Source organism: Eleutherodactylus coqui, chromosome 1, assembly GCF_035609145.1.
Source record: "Eleutherodactylus coqui strain aEleCoq1 chromosome 1, aEleCoq1.hap1, whole genome shotgun sequence".
Taxonomy (NCBI): domain Eukaryota; kingdom Metazoa; phylum Chordata; class Amphibia; order Anura; family Eleutherodactylidae; genus Eleutherodactylus; species Eleutherodactylus coqui.
The window spans coordinates 436,184,446-436,206,140 of record NC_089837.1 but is presented as its reverse complement, the minus strand read 5'-3'; the positions used below and the strand labels follow the sequence as shown (position 1 = coordinate 436,206,140).

At 44.1% G+C, this 21,695-nt stretch overlaps 1 protein-coding gene across 1 annotated transcript in view; it reads left to right on the top strand.

Annotated features, from left to right (window-relative positions):
• The window catches only part of XPO4 (exportin 4), a 92,239-nt gene that overhangs the window by 23,293 nt on the left and 47,251 nt on the right, over positions 1-21,695 (top strand). Inside the window, exon 5 of the mRNA XM_066582176.1 lies at positions 18,078-18,194. Coding sequence (XP_066438273.1) covers positions 18,078-18,194 — 117 coding nt within the window. The remainder of the gene's footprint in view (positions 1-18,077; positions 18,195-21,695) is intronic.

Below are 21,695 nucleotides of genomic sequence, written 5' to 3'. Positions count from 1 at the left end.
ACGAGGTGGAGCTACGCGATGACGCGTACAAGGGGGCGGAGCCAAAACGCCACTGCTGCCGAGCCGAAGGGAGAAGACCCATCTGCGCAAGCGCGTCTAAAAAAGCAAGAAGACACCGAAATTAGACGGAGCCATGGAGACGGGGACGCCAGCAACGGAGCAGGTAAGTGAATAACTTCTGTATGGCTCATATTTAATGCACGATGTATATTACAAAGTGCATTAATATGGCCATACAGAAGTACTTAACCCCACTTGCTTTCGCGAGACAACCCCTTTAAGAGTATCGTATTGGCTGTTCTGTGTTATCCAGGACTTCTGAAGAGAACGATTTAGGAGTCCACACTGTGGTTGGACAGCAAAGAAAGTAAGAAGTATGCTCTGCTGCATACCTAGAGGTATAACCAGTAGAAAGAGGGCGATTGTGATCCCACTGTGTTCAGTTGTGGACATGCAGTACCTCTGGATTCCGGCTATGGAATCCGGCCATGACCGCGGCCGGTGACCCTGCATGCCTGTCATTCTCCTGCTTCTCAGTGTTGCGGATGATCTGCACCATTCGCTGTTGGACATGTGCAGTACAGATATATAATTATTTTTTTAAACTGCTTTTCCTGTGAAATTGCGCACGGGCCACGAGTCAAACCGCTTCCATTGACTTTAGTGGGAGCCATCCATGCGGACACTGCAGGAAAATGGAGCAATTGGTTTCTGCTCGTGTGCATGAAAAATCACTTTTCCATAGCATGCTATAAAGGATATTTGAGGTGGAACCCAGAGGCGGACACCTGCTCCAAATTCAGTAGCAAAAATCTGCCCGTGTGCATGAGGCCTAAACCTGAAAAAAAACCCGGATAAAATAGAAGTCCAAAAACTGACTACAAGAATGGTGAAAGGTATACTGACGACGTATCCTCTGGATAGGCCATTAATAGTTGATAGATGGGCGTCCAATGCTCGGGACCCTTATCAATCAGCTGATCTTCCGGCCCTCTGTTCATTGCAATAGGACAGATATTGTAATAAGTGGACAGGGGAGGAAGTGCCGGCACAGGCTACACTCCCATTGAACTCAACGGAAGAGCAGTGCTGCTGCAGCCCTTCCTGATCCTCTCCTGGATAGGACTGGATGTGATGTCCTGAACAGCAGAGAAGCAAGAAGGGCTGTAGCAGCACTGCTCTCCCGTTGATTTCAATGGGAGTGTAGCTTGTGCCGGCACTTCCTCCTCTGTCCACTTATGACAACATCCAGCCTGCTGCACTGGACAGTGGACAGGATGATCAGCTGATGGACCAGGGTCCCGAGCAGTGGATAGGTCATCCGTGGGGGTGGGGGTGGGGGTGGGGAATGGCAGAAAGACTTAAAGCCTGGAGGAAAGAAGAGAGAGGGAGACATGATGGAAATCTTTATATATCTCTCTATGCGGGAAGTGTCTTATTTAGGAAGCTTAACACTAGAACAAGGGGGCACAATCTGAAATTAGTTGAGGGGATGATGAGAAGAAATGTCGCAAAACGTAACATTTTTTTTCTTTTTTTACTGAAAGAGTAGTAGATGCTTGTAAGAAACTTTCGGCAGTCGTGTTTGGAAAATCAACTAATAAATGTACTGCGCCGCCTGGTGTAAGCCTCTTATCCATCCAAAAGAAGTAAAATGGAAGTATGAGTGCCGACTAGTCAGACTACGTGGTCTTTTTGTGCTGTCAGTTCTCAGTATTTCGCTTTATGTTGTAGTTCTTGTTCTGTGGCACATATGTCCTGTTAATAAGCAGTCATATCCATGATTTGGAGTACTGCTGTGTGCAGAGCTACTGAATGTTTTCAGGCGTACGGGCATAAGCCTCGTCTCAGTTCTGTGTCTGACATTAGCAAGATACACAATGTAATGAGTTAAGTTTGCCTCAGTTGTCGGTACCAGAAAAGTTTGACAGCTGGTTTGCACAATTCAGACCTCCATCGTCTTGTGCTGAGATGTGTACAATGCACAGTGATTGGTGTGAAGGGTGGTAAGTCCTAAAATGTGCAGCTCATCGGGAGATCTGTTGGCATCCATTCCTCATTCAGTGGGCACACTGTAGTTAACTTTTTTCGTGTTGAGCGATTACATGCCAGTCATTAGATATCCTCCTGTGACCCAAGTAGCCATTGTCCCTTCTATAGCTATAATACATGCAGCATCTGCTGTCCTCTTGTCATTTCCCCATGATGGCTGGACTTTGGGACCCGCTCATCAAAAAGGTTTTATCAGAGGAAGCGGTGGCAAGGGACTAAAAGGGAAAATTGTAATATTATACAATGTCCTTTTAAAAAGTGAATGTGTGATCATGTAGTGAATGACAATAATTGGAGATAAGCTGCTGCCATAAGTTTTTGGTAGTAACTTATTTTACCCTCCCTATTAAGAACACATGGACACTCGTCTATGCCAAGCATGCATGTCTATTGTAGTGGTGGAGATGGCAGTCGGACACCGAACAGACGGCTTTCTAAGGGGTATTGCCAACTCAAAATGGGGATCCTGAGCAGAGGACCCTCTGCATTTACAATGTACATGGTATGTACTAGCAGGGCGGTTGGGGAACGGCTTAAGCTCGTGATCCATGCTCTAGATAGCATGGAAAATTGAGCCCAGAATAACCATTCCATGTAGAGAGGAGGAGGGGACGTGGAGCCGGGATGCTTTACTGATGGGCGCAGGCAGAATAATTCTTAGGACTTAAAAGCTTATGTTGTGGTTTGCTTGCAGGTGGGGATATGGTATGAGCGGGCCATTTTCCTTCCAGGACATGGTTACAGAAGTTCTAGTCATGCGTGTGGTTTTGTTTCCACTAGCAGATCCTGGGTGTCGTTGGCTTCCCCAGTTCGACTCTATGCAGCAATCCCCCCATATTGCAGGATAATGCTGTGTAATGCTTGGCTGGTGTAGTGTGACTCCTTCCAGGATCCAGCTTGTTTAAGGTCAGGCTTCATTACAGAGGGGTCAGGGAATAGGTTATGTCATCTATGGTATGTAAGTTGGAACAGGGGAATATTAACCCCACTTGTTCTTTGACTGTTGCTATTACTGACCAAAACTGCTTATTTCTGAAGAGAGAATCTGCTGATTTATTGCATTTTGGCATTTGTGACTTTTTTTCCCAGTTTTAAAAATGCACTTTTTTTAATGCTAAAACTTTTGACAAATTTTGCAGTATACAGTGATGCCTTGGGTTGCTAGTGCCTCAGCTTGCAAGCTTCTAGACTTGTGAGCAGGCTCTCTGCTGAATTTTGGCTCTGATTTTAACAGCAAAAACTGTTATGAGCCTGCTTCCACATTGCCGCATTGCTATCGATGGGGCCGCCGTCGCTGCTGCTGCTGGCGGGCCCATTGAATACAATGGGCTGCCGGCAACCCCTGCAGTGATTTTCGGGGAAGGGCTTTAAATATAAGCCCTTCCCTGGATGTGTAAAAAAAAAAATACAAAAAAATATATACTCCCCTCTCCTCTCTTGCTGGGGTTCAGCCACCTGTAGCAGCTTGTTCTCCCTGCACTGCTCTGAAGTTTTTTCATCAGGCAGTGATTTAAAATCTGAAAGACCTGTATCTGATTGGCTAAGCGCTCAGCCAATCACAGGCAGCGCTCAGCCATTCAATGAATCACAGTTGAGCACTGCCTGTGATTGGCTGAGTGCTCAGCCAGTCAGACACAGCTCTTTCAGCAAACCCTGCCTGATGAAAGAACTTCAGAGCAGTGCAGGGAGAACAAGTGGCTACACACGGCTGAACCCCGTGTGTGTGTGTGTGTGTTTTACACATTCTAGGGATGAGAAAGAGCTGTATCTTCATTGTTTGTTCATCATCTGGAAATTGGAAAATATTCTATTACAATGGTGTATGAGATACATGCAACAGACAGTGGAAGTTGCATATGATATTCAGTAACAAATAAGAACTGTTAGTATTATGACAATAGATTCAATTACAATGATATATGGAATGTACCAGTATACCAAATTCATTAAATGATTAATAAAACGAGGATAAAAAATAAGTTAATAGCCTGCAGTACCAAGCCTAGCCGCTGCAATGGGAACAGAGCTGTCTGCTCCCTGCATGAATCTACTCCTTGCATGAGTGCATTGGCCTGACGAACAGCTCATCAGAGGGGGTAGGCCCTTCGCTGATCTATTGGTGGCATATCCTAAGGATGGCCATCAATAATTTACATCTGGACAACACCTTTTAACTCAAGAGCTACTTATGCACCAGTAACTGTGCTCCCTATAAGCTGTAGGGCACATGCTCGGGGGCCCTTAAAGGCGCCAGCCCATCAAGTGGTTCCATTCAAAATGTAGCTCTCTGCAGTCCTGGCAAACGGCTCATTTTACTGGGGACAGCCGTAGCCAACTAGCCTAGTGTTACATGGCAGCCGCTGCAATGAATGGGCTGGCTTTGTAATACAAGGGCGGCTAGAGCACACCAGAACAAAGTATTCTCCTTTCTGACTGATGGGGCTACCCACTGGGGACCCTCTACCGTTACCCTTTAATTACTCTGTTGGCATCACAAGCGAATGTTGAATTATGAGACCTTTACTGTAATTTCTAATGCGGTCCGACCCTTTTGGTTTGTAAGTGGATCCATGTGATGGGTAATGTGGTCTTGTGATGCTTTAGGAGTGATTCATGAATAAGTGATGTCCTCTCGGCTCCTGTAGTATGCCTCTGATGGTCACACGCATTCTGCACTGCCCTAGTTTGCAGGGGGCGGTTGCATTTATCTGGTTTGTGTTACAGGCCGCAGAGTGAGGCGTATATAGTATTAGTTTCCAACACATTGGAAACTTTCATTGGTATACGGTTCATATTTTTAGGCGTGTCGTATGACCCCAGCGTGCAATCCACATTCTTTCCGGTTGACATGCAAATACTATTCAAATAGTCCCAGAAGCCAGAATGCTGATGCGCAGATCTAAGGATGTCACGGACTGAGTACTACGATAAAACTACCATTTGTACCGGCAGCTGGGAACATCTGCACTCCCCTAGACGCTCCGTCATTCGGCTTTAGCAGCTGTACCCGCCGCGTCTCTCGGGATGGCTTTTTACTCTATAATAAATATTAATCGGCATTGCTGAAAACCTGTGGGGGGGGGGGGGGTGTGCTGTTTCAACTCCCGTAGACTTGAATGTCGAGATCTACTTGCAAGGCCACCTTTTTAATGAAGTCTCAGGATTCGGCTGCTGCCTCACCTGGGGTTGGCTCTTATTCGGTAGTTGTCACATATCCTGTGTTAATTGATAGAAACTGGAAACACAAATGCATATGATATTGCAGATAATGGTTAAATATCTCCTGGCACCAAAATCACTAATAAAAGAGTTTGTTTCTTCAAAAATGACATAACTTTATTCTGTGAGTCAGTTCAATTACAACAATGCCAAATTTATATAGAGGGTTTTTTTGTTTTTTTTTTCTGTATAGTTGTGTGAGCGCTCCTTTTTAGCGGGACGTCCTGTAGTTTCTAATAGTATTGTTTTGGAGTACATATGGCGCTCTAATTGCTCCTTTTATTAAATGTTTTTCTTGGAGACGGGGAGGCCAAGAAATGTAATTCTGGCGTTGTGTACTACTTTTTTCTTTTCTCGGATGTTCATAGTATGGGATAAATAATGCATTACTCTGACAGATTGATTCTTTACAGATGCAGTCATGCCGAATGTTTAATAAAAAAATGATTAAACTTTTTTGTACTTTTCTTTTTCGTTCCCCCGGGGAACTTGATGCTTGACCGTTCATAAAATATAATGCCATAGTATTACATTATACCACTTCTTGACAGGCAGTCTATGAAACTATACCACAGGCATGGGTTAGTAGGCAATCCACACTGGGGGCCTTCAGAGGGTCCCAGGATGCCATGGCAACCAAACGGCATCTTACAAGCTCATAGAGGGGGTGGGGCCTCATTTGGAATCCCCGAATGCTGATAGTGTATATGGAACAGGATCGATCCCTGATACCGTTATATAAAAACACCACACCCCTGAATATATGTTCCGGGGAATGAAGGGGTTAATGATATTTTCTTCAGTGTCACTGCGTATTTTTAGTAGCTACACTTAGACTAATGTTAGAAAGCTTATTAAAGAAGCCCTTTGGCAGGGACATTCCCTGTGCTGCCGGTCAGCCATCTACTTGGTAACGGCATCACAGTTCTTGGGATTGGTTGGGGGTCCCAGCAAGGTGACATTGATGAGAAATGTAGAGAGCCGTGGCCGTAAAGACTGCTGGGGGTCTAGTTGTACGAGAACTAGAGGGCCACAGGTGGGAGAGAACCACTCTAGAGAGTGATCGACGCATAGAGGTTAAGGCCCTTCTACCTGGCCGAGGAGAACATTAATTTCCCTGTCTGTTGGCCTATTTTTGCAACTCCATGGCAGACACACAACAAATGTATCAGCAGCGATATGTAGCAGAACAGAGAACCATGCTTAAGTTCTTGGGTCTATACAGTTTTCGGCCTCCAATTTGAGGAATTTCCGTTCACATTTTGCATTAAAAAGAGACCCTAAATGAACAAAAAAAAATTACAAAATCACAGCGGTCCTTCCCGTCTCTAATGCACTGCTCTTCCATATTGCAATCCCAGTGCTAAAACCCTCCTATTTGTGCCCCTGGAGTCGGCCGGTTGGTTCCCGCTGTGAGGTGATATGGCTCATGTTTTCTGTGTGTCTAGAACATTATACCATAAACCATCATGTAATAACCCAACCACAAATCCATGTGAGGAGATGCTGATGTATGTGGGCAGCAGTAGGTTTCTTCTGTATGTAGTGATTGATGGCTCCACTCTCGCTGATCTGTTCCTCTAAAGAAGCAGCTGAGCCGCCTTTGTTAGCGCTAACCTTTTGTGAAGTTTATTTTGGGGAATAATGCTACTGGGCCCGTGCCAGGAGATTATAGAAGACAATCTGTCCCGAGAACAAGAGGAGGCTGCCCGGCCAGAGAATGCGGCTTTTGTGAGTGAGGTGCTTACATGATAAATCTCATTCTGCTGTCTTCACTTTGTACTGGAGAACCAGTAAAGCTCACTTCACGTCATGTTCTGAGCCATCGGTGGTAGGGGAGGATTCCCCGACATATACCTCCAACAGAAGGCTCTGACCTATGGCCCTACATAGGCTCTGACCACGTCCGCGTTGGAGGCTCCATCTCTGATTACTGCCTAAATTCCAGACAAAATGGCACGGCATATAATGTCGGGGGGGGGGGGGGGTGTTAATGCTGGAAGGAAACCCAACTGATCTCATTATAGTCAACTGGGTCCTCTTAGGCGTCACTCAGTTACGCCATAAAACAGGTCCGTTCTTCTAGGGATTCCTTTTTCCTGCTCCAATTACGAAACAGAAAAAGCGGAAACATTGACGCGAGTTTTAGAAAGACGCAGTAAGAATAGCAGTTTTCATAGTATTAGTGCATTGCATAGATTAGTTTTCTCTTTAGTGTTCCCCCATATTGGTGGTCTTTTTCTGGATTTGGTGTTGGGCCCCTTAGGGAAATGTAGTCACCCCATGCCAGTAGAGCTGAATAGTTTGTGTCTGGTTCAGCCTGTGGCCTATAAGACTCCGGAATGAAACCTTAGCTCAATTAAAGGGAATGTTTAACTTTAAGTGACTGGCGTATCCTGAGGATAGGGTCATCCATAGTAAATTAGCAGAGGTCTGTCACGTGGGGCCCCTCCAATCAGCTGTTCCCTCGGCCGGCGCACTTCGCTAACGTATTCAGGAAGCAGACTGTTTCATTCTCACTGCAGTGGCCAGGCTTGGTATCGCAGGCAAAGTTCTCATTGAAGTGAATGGGGATTATTTTATGCAATACCAAGCCTGACCACTTCAGTGGGAACGGGGCTGTCTGGTTCCTGCAGAAAGTGGTTCCGTGCACAATGGCACCAACCCACTGTACAGCGGATCGGCAGGGGTTCCAGGTAATGGCCCCCCCCGCTGATCCACTATTCATGGCCTAGCATGGGGATAGGCCATCAGTGGTCTACGGTTGGATAACCCCTTCAAATCATGACTACACGCTTGCCTGCATTGAGTCTTCAATGGCAGAGTAAATTGAAGAGCATGGAACTAAGGACTTCTGTGTGTCGTATTTGCGTTCTGGAGTAGCAAATACAATCAACAGAGGTGCTGATTTGGAGTAGAGTACCCTTGGGGTGAAAATGGAAAGTTTTTAAGTAGCTATATTCCAGTTATGGGTACTGTATATGAAATTAATGTTTGTGTATATGCATACATACAGTCAGTGTGTGTGAAATATAATCTATCTGGAACATAGCTACTTAAACTTTCCATTTTCACCATAAGAGTACCCAGGGGCATCGTTGGCACCAGGCACTGTGTGACTGGTATATAAATATTACGCACTCCTGTGATGTTTTAGTTGGACTCCTTTATGTCCCGCTACAGAGAATGGCAGCCATTCTTTTATTTAGCTAGCAGATGTTGCCCTTGTAATTGCCATTCATATGAAGCTTATGTCTGTCATGTATGACCAATCTGAAGTTATGTATCTGGTGTGAGAATGACTTGTCGGCACGTGATGATTGTCCATTTATGTAGAACTTTCTTTCCTTTTTTTCTTGCTGAAAAAGTAATTAATGAACCTTAATAAAGCTTATCTATCCAAAATGTCAAGTGGAAAAGTCGAACAATACATACAATACTAAGTTCATAAGGATGATGGACCTTGTGGATGCCTTATGGATGTAGCTTGGTGCTGCAGTGGCGTGCAGGCTCTTGGAGATCATACGTTTCTCTTGCAGGGAGTTGGGGCTCATTCACACGGGCATTAGCATGTACCAGTCGCATAAACATGCTACATTTTTACGCAACCAAAAATTGCTTACGTCCCCGTATTCTACCCTCTGTAGGTTTTTGTGCTGCGAATACACTTTGTATGTGTATGCAGAAGGACCCATTGATTGAATAAACGAGTAGTGACTACACAAGTGTCCAGCTTATTTGTGCAGGCCCTTTCACCTCAATATGCACCAAAATAGGACATGCAGCATATCTTATGGTTTTTTTTTCACCGATCAAACATGCACTCATGTGAACGAACCCATTGAAGTCGATAGGGCCTCTTCACTGCGTATAACACGTGCAAAAATTGCGTGCATAATACACAGTGCAAATCCGCCCATGTAAATGAACCCTGTTAGGTCATAATGCCTGCGGTCCTTTTAATCGCATACATTAGTATCGTTACTTGCCAGAGAAGAACTGAGGATGCAGCAAGTCTTCATAAATTGTCACTAAAGTGACAAACCAGTAAGTAGCATTGCAGCGTTTCCTTCTCTGGTGAAGCCTGCCGCAGCTAATCCCCCTCTGTCAGTCAGTAATGCCTCTTTAATGAGGGTACAGCAGCATGCGGCATCTGCTGTTTGAGTGTTCTTGAAAGTAAATTATTCCATTGACCTTTCATCCCATAACCCTAATGTCGTTCTTGTTCCACTTGCACTGTTGCCCACTTTGGCTGCCCGGCTGACCTCTACATACCAGCACATATAGAGGCAGCTGCTCCTCCGCAATTCGTGGCCTCCCCCTTTTAGTCTCTTAAGAGTTACAGGCATTTGTATAAAGTGACTTCTTGTTGTTGAATGATTGTCAACGATGAAAGATCACTCATTTGCATTGGTGAAACATGTGTTTTACTACTGCAGGTTTATTAGGGTGAAGGGGGCTACAAAAGGTGCGGAGAAAATAAAGTGAAATCCCTAACTTTCCACCTCAAGCCAAGTCTTCATCAAATGACCTTGTATATCTAAGAATGTATGGAAATGATGGTGTAACTTACCAGTGACCCCTGTAGAATCTGCTCATCGGTCAGTGACTTCGAGAAAATTGGCCCCATTCTTTATTGCACAACGGTGTCAACTCATGAGTGTCGCATCCCATACTTCGGGGGCTGCTGGATCAGCGTCTGGACTTGACCATTCAAAGCTTCCACCATTCTTTGGTGAACTCGAGTCTCAGAAGATTTCCTAACACATACTGCATATGCGATTGCATAGATCTTTGACCTGATAAGATTGCTGTATGTACCTTGAGCTTACCCTTTCAGTACACCTTTTTTGCCTTTTTGGGGGGTGCTTTTTTTTTAGCACGTGGATTTGAAATCCACATACAGGAAACATCCAATAGCTGAGGCACTAGAAGTGCAGAAACCAATTTCCCTATTACAGTGAGAGGAGTTTGGTAATGCAGGCACAAATCCAATTAAATTCAATGGGAGTTGTGCTTGTGGAACCAAAGCGGCTGTTGCAGTGTCGACACCAATATCTTCTTCCAGTACTCTTCACAATGACAATGGGCTCTGCAATCTGATCAGTGGGAATCCAGAGTGGAGGAACTCATCCAATTGATTGATGTATCCTGAGGATAAGTCATCAATGGTAGAAGTCTCAGAAGTACTAGATTCTCTCCCTAAGGAGAAATGATACCCTTACTGACCCACCTCTATAGGCCTCTCAGTGGCCAAGTAGGAAACTTACTGCACACTGAGGGACAATTACCCTGAAACAGCTGTCTGTGTATGGTTATGTTCGCCTTCTGCAGAAGATTCTGCCTTCGGCTGATAATTCCCAGTCATCGTTAATTGTTCTGATACGGACCTGCAGGAATGCTACCTTCCATTTGGTGGGGCTGTAGAGGCATTGGTCCATCTTAAGCTTCAGTTCATTAAGAGAGTTGTTTTTTTTTTTTTTTTGTTTTTGTTTGTTTTTTTAAGGTTCTCTTGTAGAACTACTTGGCATAACCCGGAATATGACTTTTACCTTCACCTTCAGTTAGTCTTCTGGCTTAGTGGTTCTTGCAGTCATTGGCTGCTTCCTTTTCCAAGTGAAAAATAAGTTATAAACACAAACAAAAACTCAACGAAATTCACTGTATATGAACTTCACCCTCCACATTGATTTTATGCCAAAAGAACCTAATTTTTGTTTTCTGCAGTGTATGTCGTTATACGGACTAATTAGGGCACATTCACACAGGCGTATGAGTACAACACTGTAAGCCACGCTGCGTTGTACTCATCACAGCCCATTCACTCTCTTGGCAGAGGTCGCATCCGGGCGGCGATTGGCACTGTACATGCCCGAGATTCTGGCGTCACGGACATGCGCAGTGTGACTCTTTTTCCCAAATTCCCTGCTCCGTGCAGAGCGGGGCTGCGTATTAAACGCTTTACTTTCGCAGGTATAGAAATGGAGCATGCTGTAATTTATTTCTCCTGTGGGTTATTTTATACACACATCCACTCGCAGTTCCAACGCAGGTGTCAATGGAAGAATGAAAAGTCCATAGACTTTCATTACCTCCATTCACCGAGTGTTACACGCAGGAAATACGCATGCGTAATGCGCTATGACAATACGCCCATGTGAATGAGCCCTTAGGGAAGGGAGTACACTGTAGTTTGATGTGGGTTATTTCATAAACAATCACAGAAAACGGCCATTACTTACTGAGTGAGGAGTGCATATAGATGCATCCTCTCACCATGCAGGTAGCTGACTACCAAATGAGGGAGCTAATTACACCTGTGAGGGATACCGATGAGACAGCCACTCACACAGCCTCTTAATATAGAGGGGGGTGGCTGCTTGGTGTATACTCGCACACAGAGTGGATGCAAAGTGGCAGACCTTCTGATACATGTAGTTCAACGTGCAGGGTGGTTGTGGGTTATTTAATAAAGCTAACGGGTGCAGTGGTTGTAAATCTGTCATACTTGTATAACGGGCCATGTAGTAGTGTTATCGATGGACGCTTGACCCTGAGTGCATGTCCCAGGTAATCACTGTAGGCATGTGTCGCATACAATGGAGCATCCGTCACTCCGCCGTCCCTCCTTGTTTCGCTGCTTCTGCTGTTTACGGTTGACATTAACCTCTGAAAAGATTGACATAGCTGCCATTGTTGTGCGGCTGGAAGGAAGGCGGTGACACTCATGCTATTCAAGTCTGATCTGTTTAGGTATCGGCCGGCAAAGAGGGATTAAGCTCGGCACGTGCTAGCTAAGATAACAAGCGTCTGTAAGGTCAAGGTAGTGACATGATGCGCCAGTTGGTGGCACTGGGGCTTGACTCTCAGCTGTCGGATCAGCCTGCATAAATAGTATCATCGCATCTTTAATCTTCTCTGTAGTGAGGTATTGCATACACTTCTGTCTGACTACTGACTTACTACTTCATGGACCCGCGCACTCAATATTTTTCTATGCTTCTTAATTTTGTCTATCAATTGTATTTTTGCTAGGCTTTTCGGTAAAAAGCTTCAAGCAAACGTGCACTACAGATGTGAAAATATGGGCTTTTTTTTTATTTTTAGTGTGAGATGGCAACTTCTAAGGACAATTTGGCTACTGAGTTTCCACATATTTTACAGTCCTTGTAGATAGTTAATAAAACTACCGGTACATAGCCTTAAAAAAAAAAAAAGTGCATGAGACAAGTTCACACGTCTCTCCTGCCTCATCGGCTTGGAGGGGTTGTTTCATCAGGATGATCCTAGTAACCTCATGTTGTCCAGAGAGCCTCTGCATGGGCTGCTTGATTAGTGCAGTGGACCTTTTTTGGCCTCAAACACAGTTGGTCATGGCATCCATCTACAGCAAACACAGTTGGTCATGGCATCCATCTACAGGTATTGGAGGACTCGGGGTGTACCAAGAAAACATACCTGGCCCATGATATTAGTCCATCTCCACCAGCCTGAACTGGTAATACCTGATAAGTAGGGTTCATTAATTCATGCTGCTTGCACCAAATTCTGACCTCCCATCAGTATGTTATAGAAATCTAAATTCATCTATGCGCCTGATGTCTTTCCACTGCTCAGTGATCCAGTTTTTGCATTATTTTGCCCGCTGCAGTCTTGCCTTTCTAGATCTCTCTGAAAGCATTGGCTCTCAAACTGTTTCTCTGTTCTAGCCCATCCATGCTGAGGAACGACCAGCTCATCGCTCACATACTTTATTTGAAAAACCAGCATTCTGTTCAGCTACAATTTCGTTGACTATACACTGCCTGTCATCAGGCAATTCTTGACATCCTCCTCTGACTCCTTTTGTTGAGTTTTGTCCACAGTATCTCAACTCTTGTTTTCTTGCCTCAATCAAACCATTCTCGGTATACTCTCCACACTACTACAGCAGAGAACATCACAAGGTTGGCCATGTATGACATCCTGGCCCCGGCTAGTGTAGTATCAATGACCCAACCTTGTTGGAAGTTGATCAGCTTGTTGGGTTTTCCCATTCTAAGGCTACATCCATACGGGCGAGCGTGATATTGGCCGAGAAACTCTGCCCGATATTTGTGCTTGTCAACATGCGTCGTACCCGCTGAAGTGGGGCAATTTCATGCAATAACTTCTAGGAAAATGTTTATTATGCCTAATTTGGCATTATGGCACTTATAGGAGAAAAGCTGCTGGGGAAAAAGTATTTGCTAGTATATCCTACAGTGTGAAAGGCCTAAATGGACGGTATATGTAGATAATTAGCAGGGGGCATATTGTGATCCAGTAGGGTTTGTTGCTGGAACCCACTCACGGCTCTGCTGTACAGTAGCAGTGTGTGCCAACCCTGTGCCTGGCGCTAATGACTCTGCTTGACAACAGTGATTTATAGTTTGGGATTCTTATGGCGGAGCGAGTTACTTCTGATGATGTGTAAATAACCGAATTGTCCCATTATTCACATTCCCGCAGATGGTTTTGCTGTAATTTACCACAAATCTTTCTCGAGTGTTTTATGTTCTGGCTGAAGTGCAATTAGTTCTGTCTGAAACCTCTAATTCCTGGACACACTGCAGTTTTCTTGTAACACATTTGTATCCTCTTCACAAGCTGCCTTGTAAAATAAAATGGTCTGGGTTTTTTTTTTTAAAGCTGGTACATATTTTAGTGCCATCTAAATGGCACTTTATGGCTTTTTTTTTTGCTGTGAATGTTTTAATTTAGAACTAAAAAAATTCTGTAAATAGAATTTCTTCCCTAATCCCATCCCTAATGAGGGCATATGGATATCAGAGAGGGAAGGACCTCACTTGGGACCCCCTTCTGTAAGCCAGAACAGAGATCATCTCTGACAGACCCAAACCACTATTGTTACATGACTGGCCAATCATTTGAATGGCCAGCATGTAATACTACATTTCCCCTCCAGGGTCTATGGCTTCCCACTGCAAAATCGTCTGCTTGCCAAGAACAGGGCGCACAGTGATCGGCTAATAGCCATGGGCTTGTGTCTCAAAATGGGTGGTTTCTGACAATCCCCCTTTAACAGGGAACCTGTCAGCACTTCCAAACATATAAAGCGACCTACAGAGACTGAAAACCTGAAAGGGATATTAGGGAAAGCTTTACATCATAAAGCTGGCATACAAAAGTAAAAAAAAAACTTGGCATAAGGGCGTCTTATGCAAAAATGTCATGACTTTGCAGCTACTCTGCTGGCCTTGCCACTTTCAGGAAAATTGAATGTCCCTTGGTTAGGAGGGGGGCGTGGCCGCCCTGGGCCAGCAGATTTATGTATAACTAGCTAATATACCCAACTTCACACGAGTTACCTCTTTGCACAGAAAATTTTATGGAGTCATGGTTAGTTCAGAGGAACCGAAGAATAGAATATGTATACACATAGCGGACAACCAAAAGATGCGCTCTGACTGACTTGAGTCTGAGTGCATCTCTTGGTTGTCTTAATTGTTTGATGGGGGGTCTATTTTCTCTCCTGCATGCGGCTCTCTACTGAGGTGGATTGTGTGAGGATTTGTGAAGATCTCTCCAAGAAATTGTGTTGCACCTATATATCCCTTCCAAGGCGCTGTCCTTATAATCTACTGTCATGTATACACATAGAGGAGCGTTGGATTCTCCTCTGACTGCGTGTACCGATGTCTTTCAGCAGAATGTGCAACCCCTCCCATTTTCTCCCCTTTCTACCTTTAAATGTAACACCAGTTTTTATTCAGATTTAACCCCAGACTGGAGGCTGCGGCCCCTTCTTAGCCTTAAAAGCATGCTCCATCCCTACAGCTCATGCCCGCTTCCTTATGTACTTTACAGCCTTACAATATATTCTCCTCAGTGTATACACATAGAGGTGAGGTAGATTCTCCTCAGTATGCAAATTATTTCGCTAGGCTTTATCGTTTCTGAGAAAAGAACTGTCGTGTATCTTGGATTTTCACAGTTTTTCACACTTAGAATTGAATATTGAAGTTGTGACCCCTTTACTTTTCCTATTTAGGACCTAAAGAATGCTCGTGCCAAATTTCAAGTTTGTACGACATCGGGAAGTCGGATAACATAGGGGTGCACTTACTTTTGCACCTAGCATTGAATAATTGAGTTGTGGCCCCTTTACTCTTTCTATTTAGGACCTAAGGAATGGTCATGCCAAATGTTATGTTTATACGACACTAGGAAGCTAGAGAATTAGATTTGGTACATTACATAGGGGATGCACTTACTTTTGCAGTTGGCATTGAATAATCGAGCTGTGACCACTTAACGTTTCCTTAGGACTTAAAGAATGCAAGTGCCAAATTTCACGCTTCTACGACATTGGGAAGTTTCATAACATAGAGCTGCAGTTACTTTTGCAATTGGCATTCAGTAATCAAGTTGTGACCCCCTTTACTTTACTTTTCACATGTAGGACCTAAAGAATGCTCTTGCCAAGTCTCACGTTTGTACATTACCAGGAAGTTAGAGAATTAGTGGCGAGCCAGTCAGTGAGGGCTTCCGCTTTTATATATGTAGATAGATTTGTACCAGAAACCGCTCCTGTTCATGCGCTGGAGGAAATTGTACTAAGCTTGGTGTCAAATTGCTGGGCTTAGTAAATCTCTTAGTAGGCTGCCTGTCCACTAGGTGAATTTTCATTGCGTTCCCCGTGGCGATAATCCGGCCGCGGGAAACGCAGTGCATGCTTTCCATAGCGTTGCTATGGAAAGCACAGCCCCCCTGTCGACGAGCGGAGAATTATAGCGATTCTCCGCTCGCGGCCGGCGAATCGCAGCATGCTGCGAATTGCCATGATTCTCCGCGATCAGCCTATCTGTCAGGCTCGCCATGGACATCCGTCTGCTGGCTCCTGCTCCTGGGCGTCAGCTTCCGCGGCGGATATTGCAACGCCCGTGGACAGGCAGCCTTAGTTTATGGTTCCTGAAGAAATCACACTTGCAGAAATAATATTTTAAAGCTTCCCATGCCGCCTGCTAACGCATGCCGGCCAACCCAGCAAGTGAGCTGTCCGGAGTTTGTCCCATAAACATGCTCCTCTCTGCCCGTGTGACATGGATGATGTATGGGGTATTCACAGAGGAAGCGATGTCTCTTGCATGTGCTGGGAAATTGCAGATGTGCAGATCATTTGTCCCTTTTTGTAAGCCGATTCTGTGCATGCACCAGTCCACAATCTCCCAGGGCAGGCTTATGGGACACTCCAGGTAGCAGACACCCTCCGGCTTGCCCACTGGGTCGCTTGGCATCCGTTAGCATTTTAAAAGTTTCCCATGCCACCTGCTATTTCTGTGTATGCTTTCTACAGGAGACATAACAAAATGAGATTTTTGGGAACAGCTGGACTTCAGTATTCCTTCTCTTTGTAGACTGTTTTATATGCAAAATGTTTTGTAATTGATTTGATTTCCACGATTAACGACTTAACGATCCAGCCAAAGTTTCCTAAACCTATTTAAATTGTATTTGCATGTAAAAACATCACATCATCTTCAATGGGAAATCTTCATTTACAAATCGAGCAAAAAAACAAAAGTAGTAAAAGGTAACATAAGGCTAATTTCACACAGGCGAGCCCAATATCGGGCTCAGGAACATGTGATTTACCCGTGGATGCAAAGTGTTTTTATTTAAAAACTCCTCCCATCACTTCAGGTAGAGTAGCTTTCAGCCATGCTGGAGGATAGGCAAGTGTTTCCCGTTGTTTTCAATGGGAGGTCCTGCATCACACTTGCATGCTCCTTGCACACCATGCAATGTTTTCCAGCCCTGTTGAAAACAATGGGCGAGGAGTTCCCAGGTAACGCGCAAAGATAGGACATCCACAGGTTTTTTTCATGAATATAACCCCATTCAAAAGTCTTGCAATGCCCAAATCTTGCCTGATTTTCTTGGCCGTGTGAAAGCTGCCTAAGTGCAAGACAATGGGCTCACTGACATATATGATATTGGTAATTATAACAAGGCTCTCTTAGACATTGTATATCCAAGATTCCACTCCCATGTGACCATTGTCCAATATATAATTGACCCAAAGTGCCCCACAAACCCTCCAGTAGATGCCATGCAGTCCGTGTGAAAGGCGTCATCAGCCGTTTTATCTCCTAATCTGTAGAGTAACGCACAATAAACATCTGCCATTGTTTAAGGGAAGCAGTAGCATATGTGTCTTTTGTAGCACTCAGTTTCCAGTAAAGGGGACCAAAAAACCACATAGAAACCTGATTATTTGGGTACAAAATTGAACAACTCAGCTGCAGCCCTTGAGGCCATGGAACAGATCGGTCCTAGGCAGGTGACCCCTCGGACAGAAAACCAATCTATTTTTTTGAATAGTAAGGAGATTAAAATCAAAAGTCTCAGTTTTGTGAGTCGCACACATGAATGGATGCAAAAAAGAGATGTATTATAGTTTTTTTGCTTTTATTTTTAAGAAAATCAAGAACTGCCATATAACCAGCTTGTAACACCCCGGCCTACAGCGCTGTCAGTTTTGATAATACATTGAGTACCAGAGCAGTTGTCTGTATTGTCTATAATCCATTGTCATGCATGGTGAAGTATACTGGTGTGAACCTAGTTACTATATGACCTCTTTCTAATTAATGAGCTGGGTTCATTGAGTTTCACAACCAAGAAAAACAGCTGCGCTCCCTGTATCTGTTGGTTTGGGGGTGTTTGACAAGTCCAGCTATTAGTCTTATGTAGCAATAAGAGGTATTATCGTATGCTGAAATGTCGGGAATCTTTCAAACCTCTCGTCTGTTTCTTTGCAGCAAACGTTGGCTTGCTCCATATTAACGGCACTTCTTATAGAATTTTCAAGTTCCAGCAAAACCAGCAACATCGGCCTCAGTATGGAATTTCATGGGAACTGCAAGAGAATATTTCAGGTGAGTCGTTCTCTGTACTCTACAGTGATGAGCATTGCTGCCCCTCCACTCCGACTTGACCCTTCATTTAAGATCCCTTCCACCATGGAAGATTTTGGCTAATGACAGTTTGCTGTTGATTTCAGCCTTCTGCAGTGGCAATCCATGGCAAATCCTAGTCTACTAGCATGCCGCGGACTTTAGAATCTGCAGCACACTCTTATGTCTATAACTGAACGTTTGTGAATGGGGCTTTGTAAATCCCCATTCTTTAGCATTGTTCTCTAAATCCTTTAGATTTTTAGTGTGAAATATGTACTGAAAGTCTTCAACAAATATGCCACATCTGAATATGGCCTTCGTGTACGCAGATATGTAGGTGCTAAATGTCCTCATCACAAGACTTAGTACTTTGCACTGTCATGGGGTCCCATTTGTTTTGCAGTAGTTTTGTGAACCAACTGCACTGAATAGATCAGCAATAGTTGTCCTATGTAAAGTCACCCCAAGTCATATGCAAGGAATAGTCACTCCAAAAAAATCGATACAGCAAGTTATTGGCGTACAAACTGTGCTTTTACATAGAGATTACTCAGAGTGAGCAAACACTGGACTAGGCACTGAAAGACTCTGAGCAATTGCTGTCTGGTGTAAACAGGCAATCCAATCAAGGACTATTTCTTAGGGTAGCTTCACATCTGCATTGGAACGTCCAATCCGGCTTAAACTACCGGAAGGAAAACCACTGCATGCTCCGCTTTTTATTTCATCTAAGAGCTGGCCAGATGAGCGGAAATCAAACCGACCCCATTATAGACAGTTGGGTCCATTCAGCGCTGTTGGGTTCCATCCTGAGAAGGAGCCGTTCTACCATGGGGATCCTCCTTTCCTGTTCCCCTAAACTGAGAAGGAAAGTGGAACCCCTAATTCAGGTGTGAAACCACCCTTAATTTAGATGAAACAAAACTACTAGTGAGCAAACTCTCCCCCATCACTAAGTTGGTGGCTGGGTTTACATGAAACTCTCACCTACATTCGGATGATAGTCCGTGAAAAGCCATACTTGGGTACAACTTGCATGCTATCATGAATTCTGCCCAAGTTTAATGGGCGCAACTCGCATTGGATAGTATGCAGATACCTGTCTGTGCGCTATCAAATCTCCACAGACACACATGAAGCCAGTGTTTCCTAAATTCAGTCCTCAAGGCACCCCGACAGGTCATGTTTTCAGGATATCCTATGGTAAGCACACCTGTGGCAATGTCTGAGGCACCGACAATAATTACATCACCTGTGCAATACTGAGGAAATCCTGAAAATATGACCTGGTGGCGGTCTCTGAGGACTGGAGTTAGAGAACTCTGGCTTAGAAGATGCAATGTATCTGACTTTCTCCAGAAGTAGTCCTCCTCTGCCATGACACATGATCCCTGTGTTGTCGGGAGGTGATTTTCACTGATATGGTACTACCATGCTACACAGAGCTAACACAATCTAACAATGACTGCCCTAAAATAACTTTGGCCATTGTCCAAAGTAATCTCATGTTTTCCTCCCTCCTGCTTGCAGATGGCCTGCTTGTCTTATATTTTGTATCACACTTGAAGTGCTTAACACCATTAAAACTGTCTTTGTAGAACAAGGAGCTTTATGTCTGGATGAAATGCAAAAAATGCCATTGTTGCCATCGTTCGAATTTGACTGCTAATCTTTGTGTAAAAGCACCTTAAAAGATTCCCTGTTTGATCAGTATTGGTTCTTCATTCCCTCTTATCACTACTACAGGTGGTCAGCGCTTAAATGGGAATTTTGCCTCCTGTTGTCTTGAAACTTCAATTTCCTAGCCTCTTAGTTGTTAAAATACCATTCGATGCTGCTTTTTGCTCTATGGATAATTACCGGTATATGTAATAAAGAATAGATCTGAGCTTTTGTTATATCTCCACCTGTCATACATGAAGGGTCATCACTTTTTAGAAGTTTATAACCGTAATACAAAAAATGCACATGCCAATAAAAGTATTGACTTCAAAAATCGGATCCATTTGTTTGAGGCTTATTTTATCAAGTTTTTTCCCTGTAGTCAATGGACATCATGTCAAGTATAGCAGAAATTTTGGTCACATGTATGCTTGCTCTTAAAGCTCATTCATACTGATTGGGAGCAGTTGGACTTTGTGTATGGATGGTTCATCGTTAGAAGCAATGCTTTTAGTAGAGCATTCCCCTGTAAATGGTGCCCAGTGGAGATGCTACAATTATTTTTCTTTCCGTCGTATGGGATCTGAAGCGCATACAGGTACAGTAAGAGATTCATGCAACTCTTTGGGCGTCCTCTTACAAAAACAGAACAGTCCAGTCCTCAGGAACCCCACAGTGTGTTCATGTTTTCAGGATTTCCTCCGTATTACACAGGTGATGTAATTATTGTCGGTGCCTCAGACATTGCCACAGGTGTTCTTACTAGAGGAGATCCTGAAAACATGACCTGTTGGTGGTCCTGAGGACTGGAGTTGGGAAACACTGGCGCAAGGCCCTAAAGTGTTTTTCCTGAATTTAAAAGATGGCAGGCTTAGAATTTTGTGAAGTGCAAAGTGACCCAACTCTCCTACTCCTGTGGCTCCTGTCCAGCGCTGGAACCTGAGTGCCCGTCGTTCAGATTCGAAAAGAAACAGGCGTTCAGTCACGTGCCGTTCACTGTGCTGAGCCATCAAGTGGGCACAGAGGCTCCAGTGTTGGACAGGGAGCCGCTGCAGTAGGTGAGCATGTTTTCTTTTTACACAGTCCTAAGTCTGTTATTTTATTTAAGTTCTAGAAAAGCCCTTCAAGTTGAAAAAAATCTTGAAAATATTATGCTTCTAAGGACTTATTTCCTTAAGGCCTCTTGCCCACGGCCGAGTCGGATTCCGACTGCGAAATCAATATATACTTCCCTGTCCGGATCTGCAGCAAGTGTCTCGATGACGAGGATTGACATTTTGGAATCGCCGCCGATTGGACAGCTTCCATTGACTGCAATGGAAGCCGTCCGTGCAAATTTTCCACACAAAATAAAGCCTGCTGTAGTTGATTTCTGCTCGTGGAAGAATCTTTAAACATGGCATGTCTATGGACATCGCTGTGGAATACGCGGCAGGCGTCTGGCCACAAATTCCGCAGTGATTGTCCATGGGCATTGGGCCTAATACAGACTTTTTTTTCTTCCTGTAGAGAAGCCTATGAAAAAGCTTTACCTAGAATAGATGCTAAACATGCTAGATTTTAACCCCTTAATGACACGGCCTATTTTGGCGTTGAGGACCAAGCGATTTTTTTTTGGTATTTTTCCATCTCCATTTTTCAAAAGCCATAACTTTTTTATTTTTCCGTCGACGCGGCAGTATATGGACTTGTTTTTTGCGTGGCGAGCTGTAGTTTTTATCGGTGCCACATTTGGGTACATAGACTATATCGTAAAACTTTTATTATTTTTTTTATGATAGGGAGAGAAAACGCATCAATTCTGACAGGTTTTTTTTT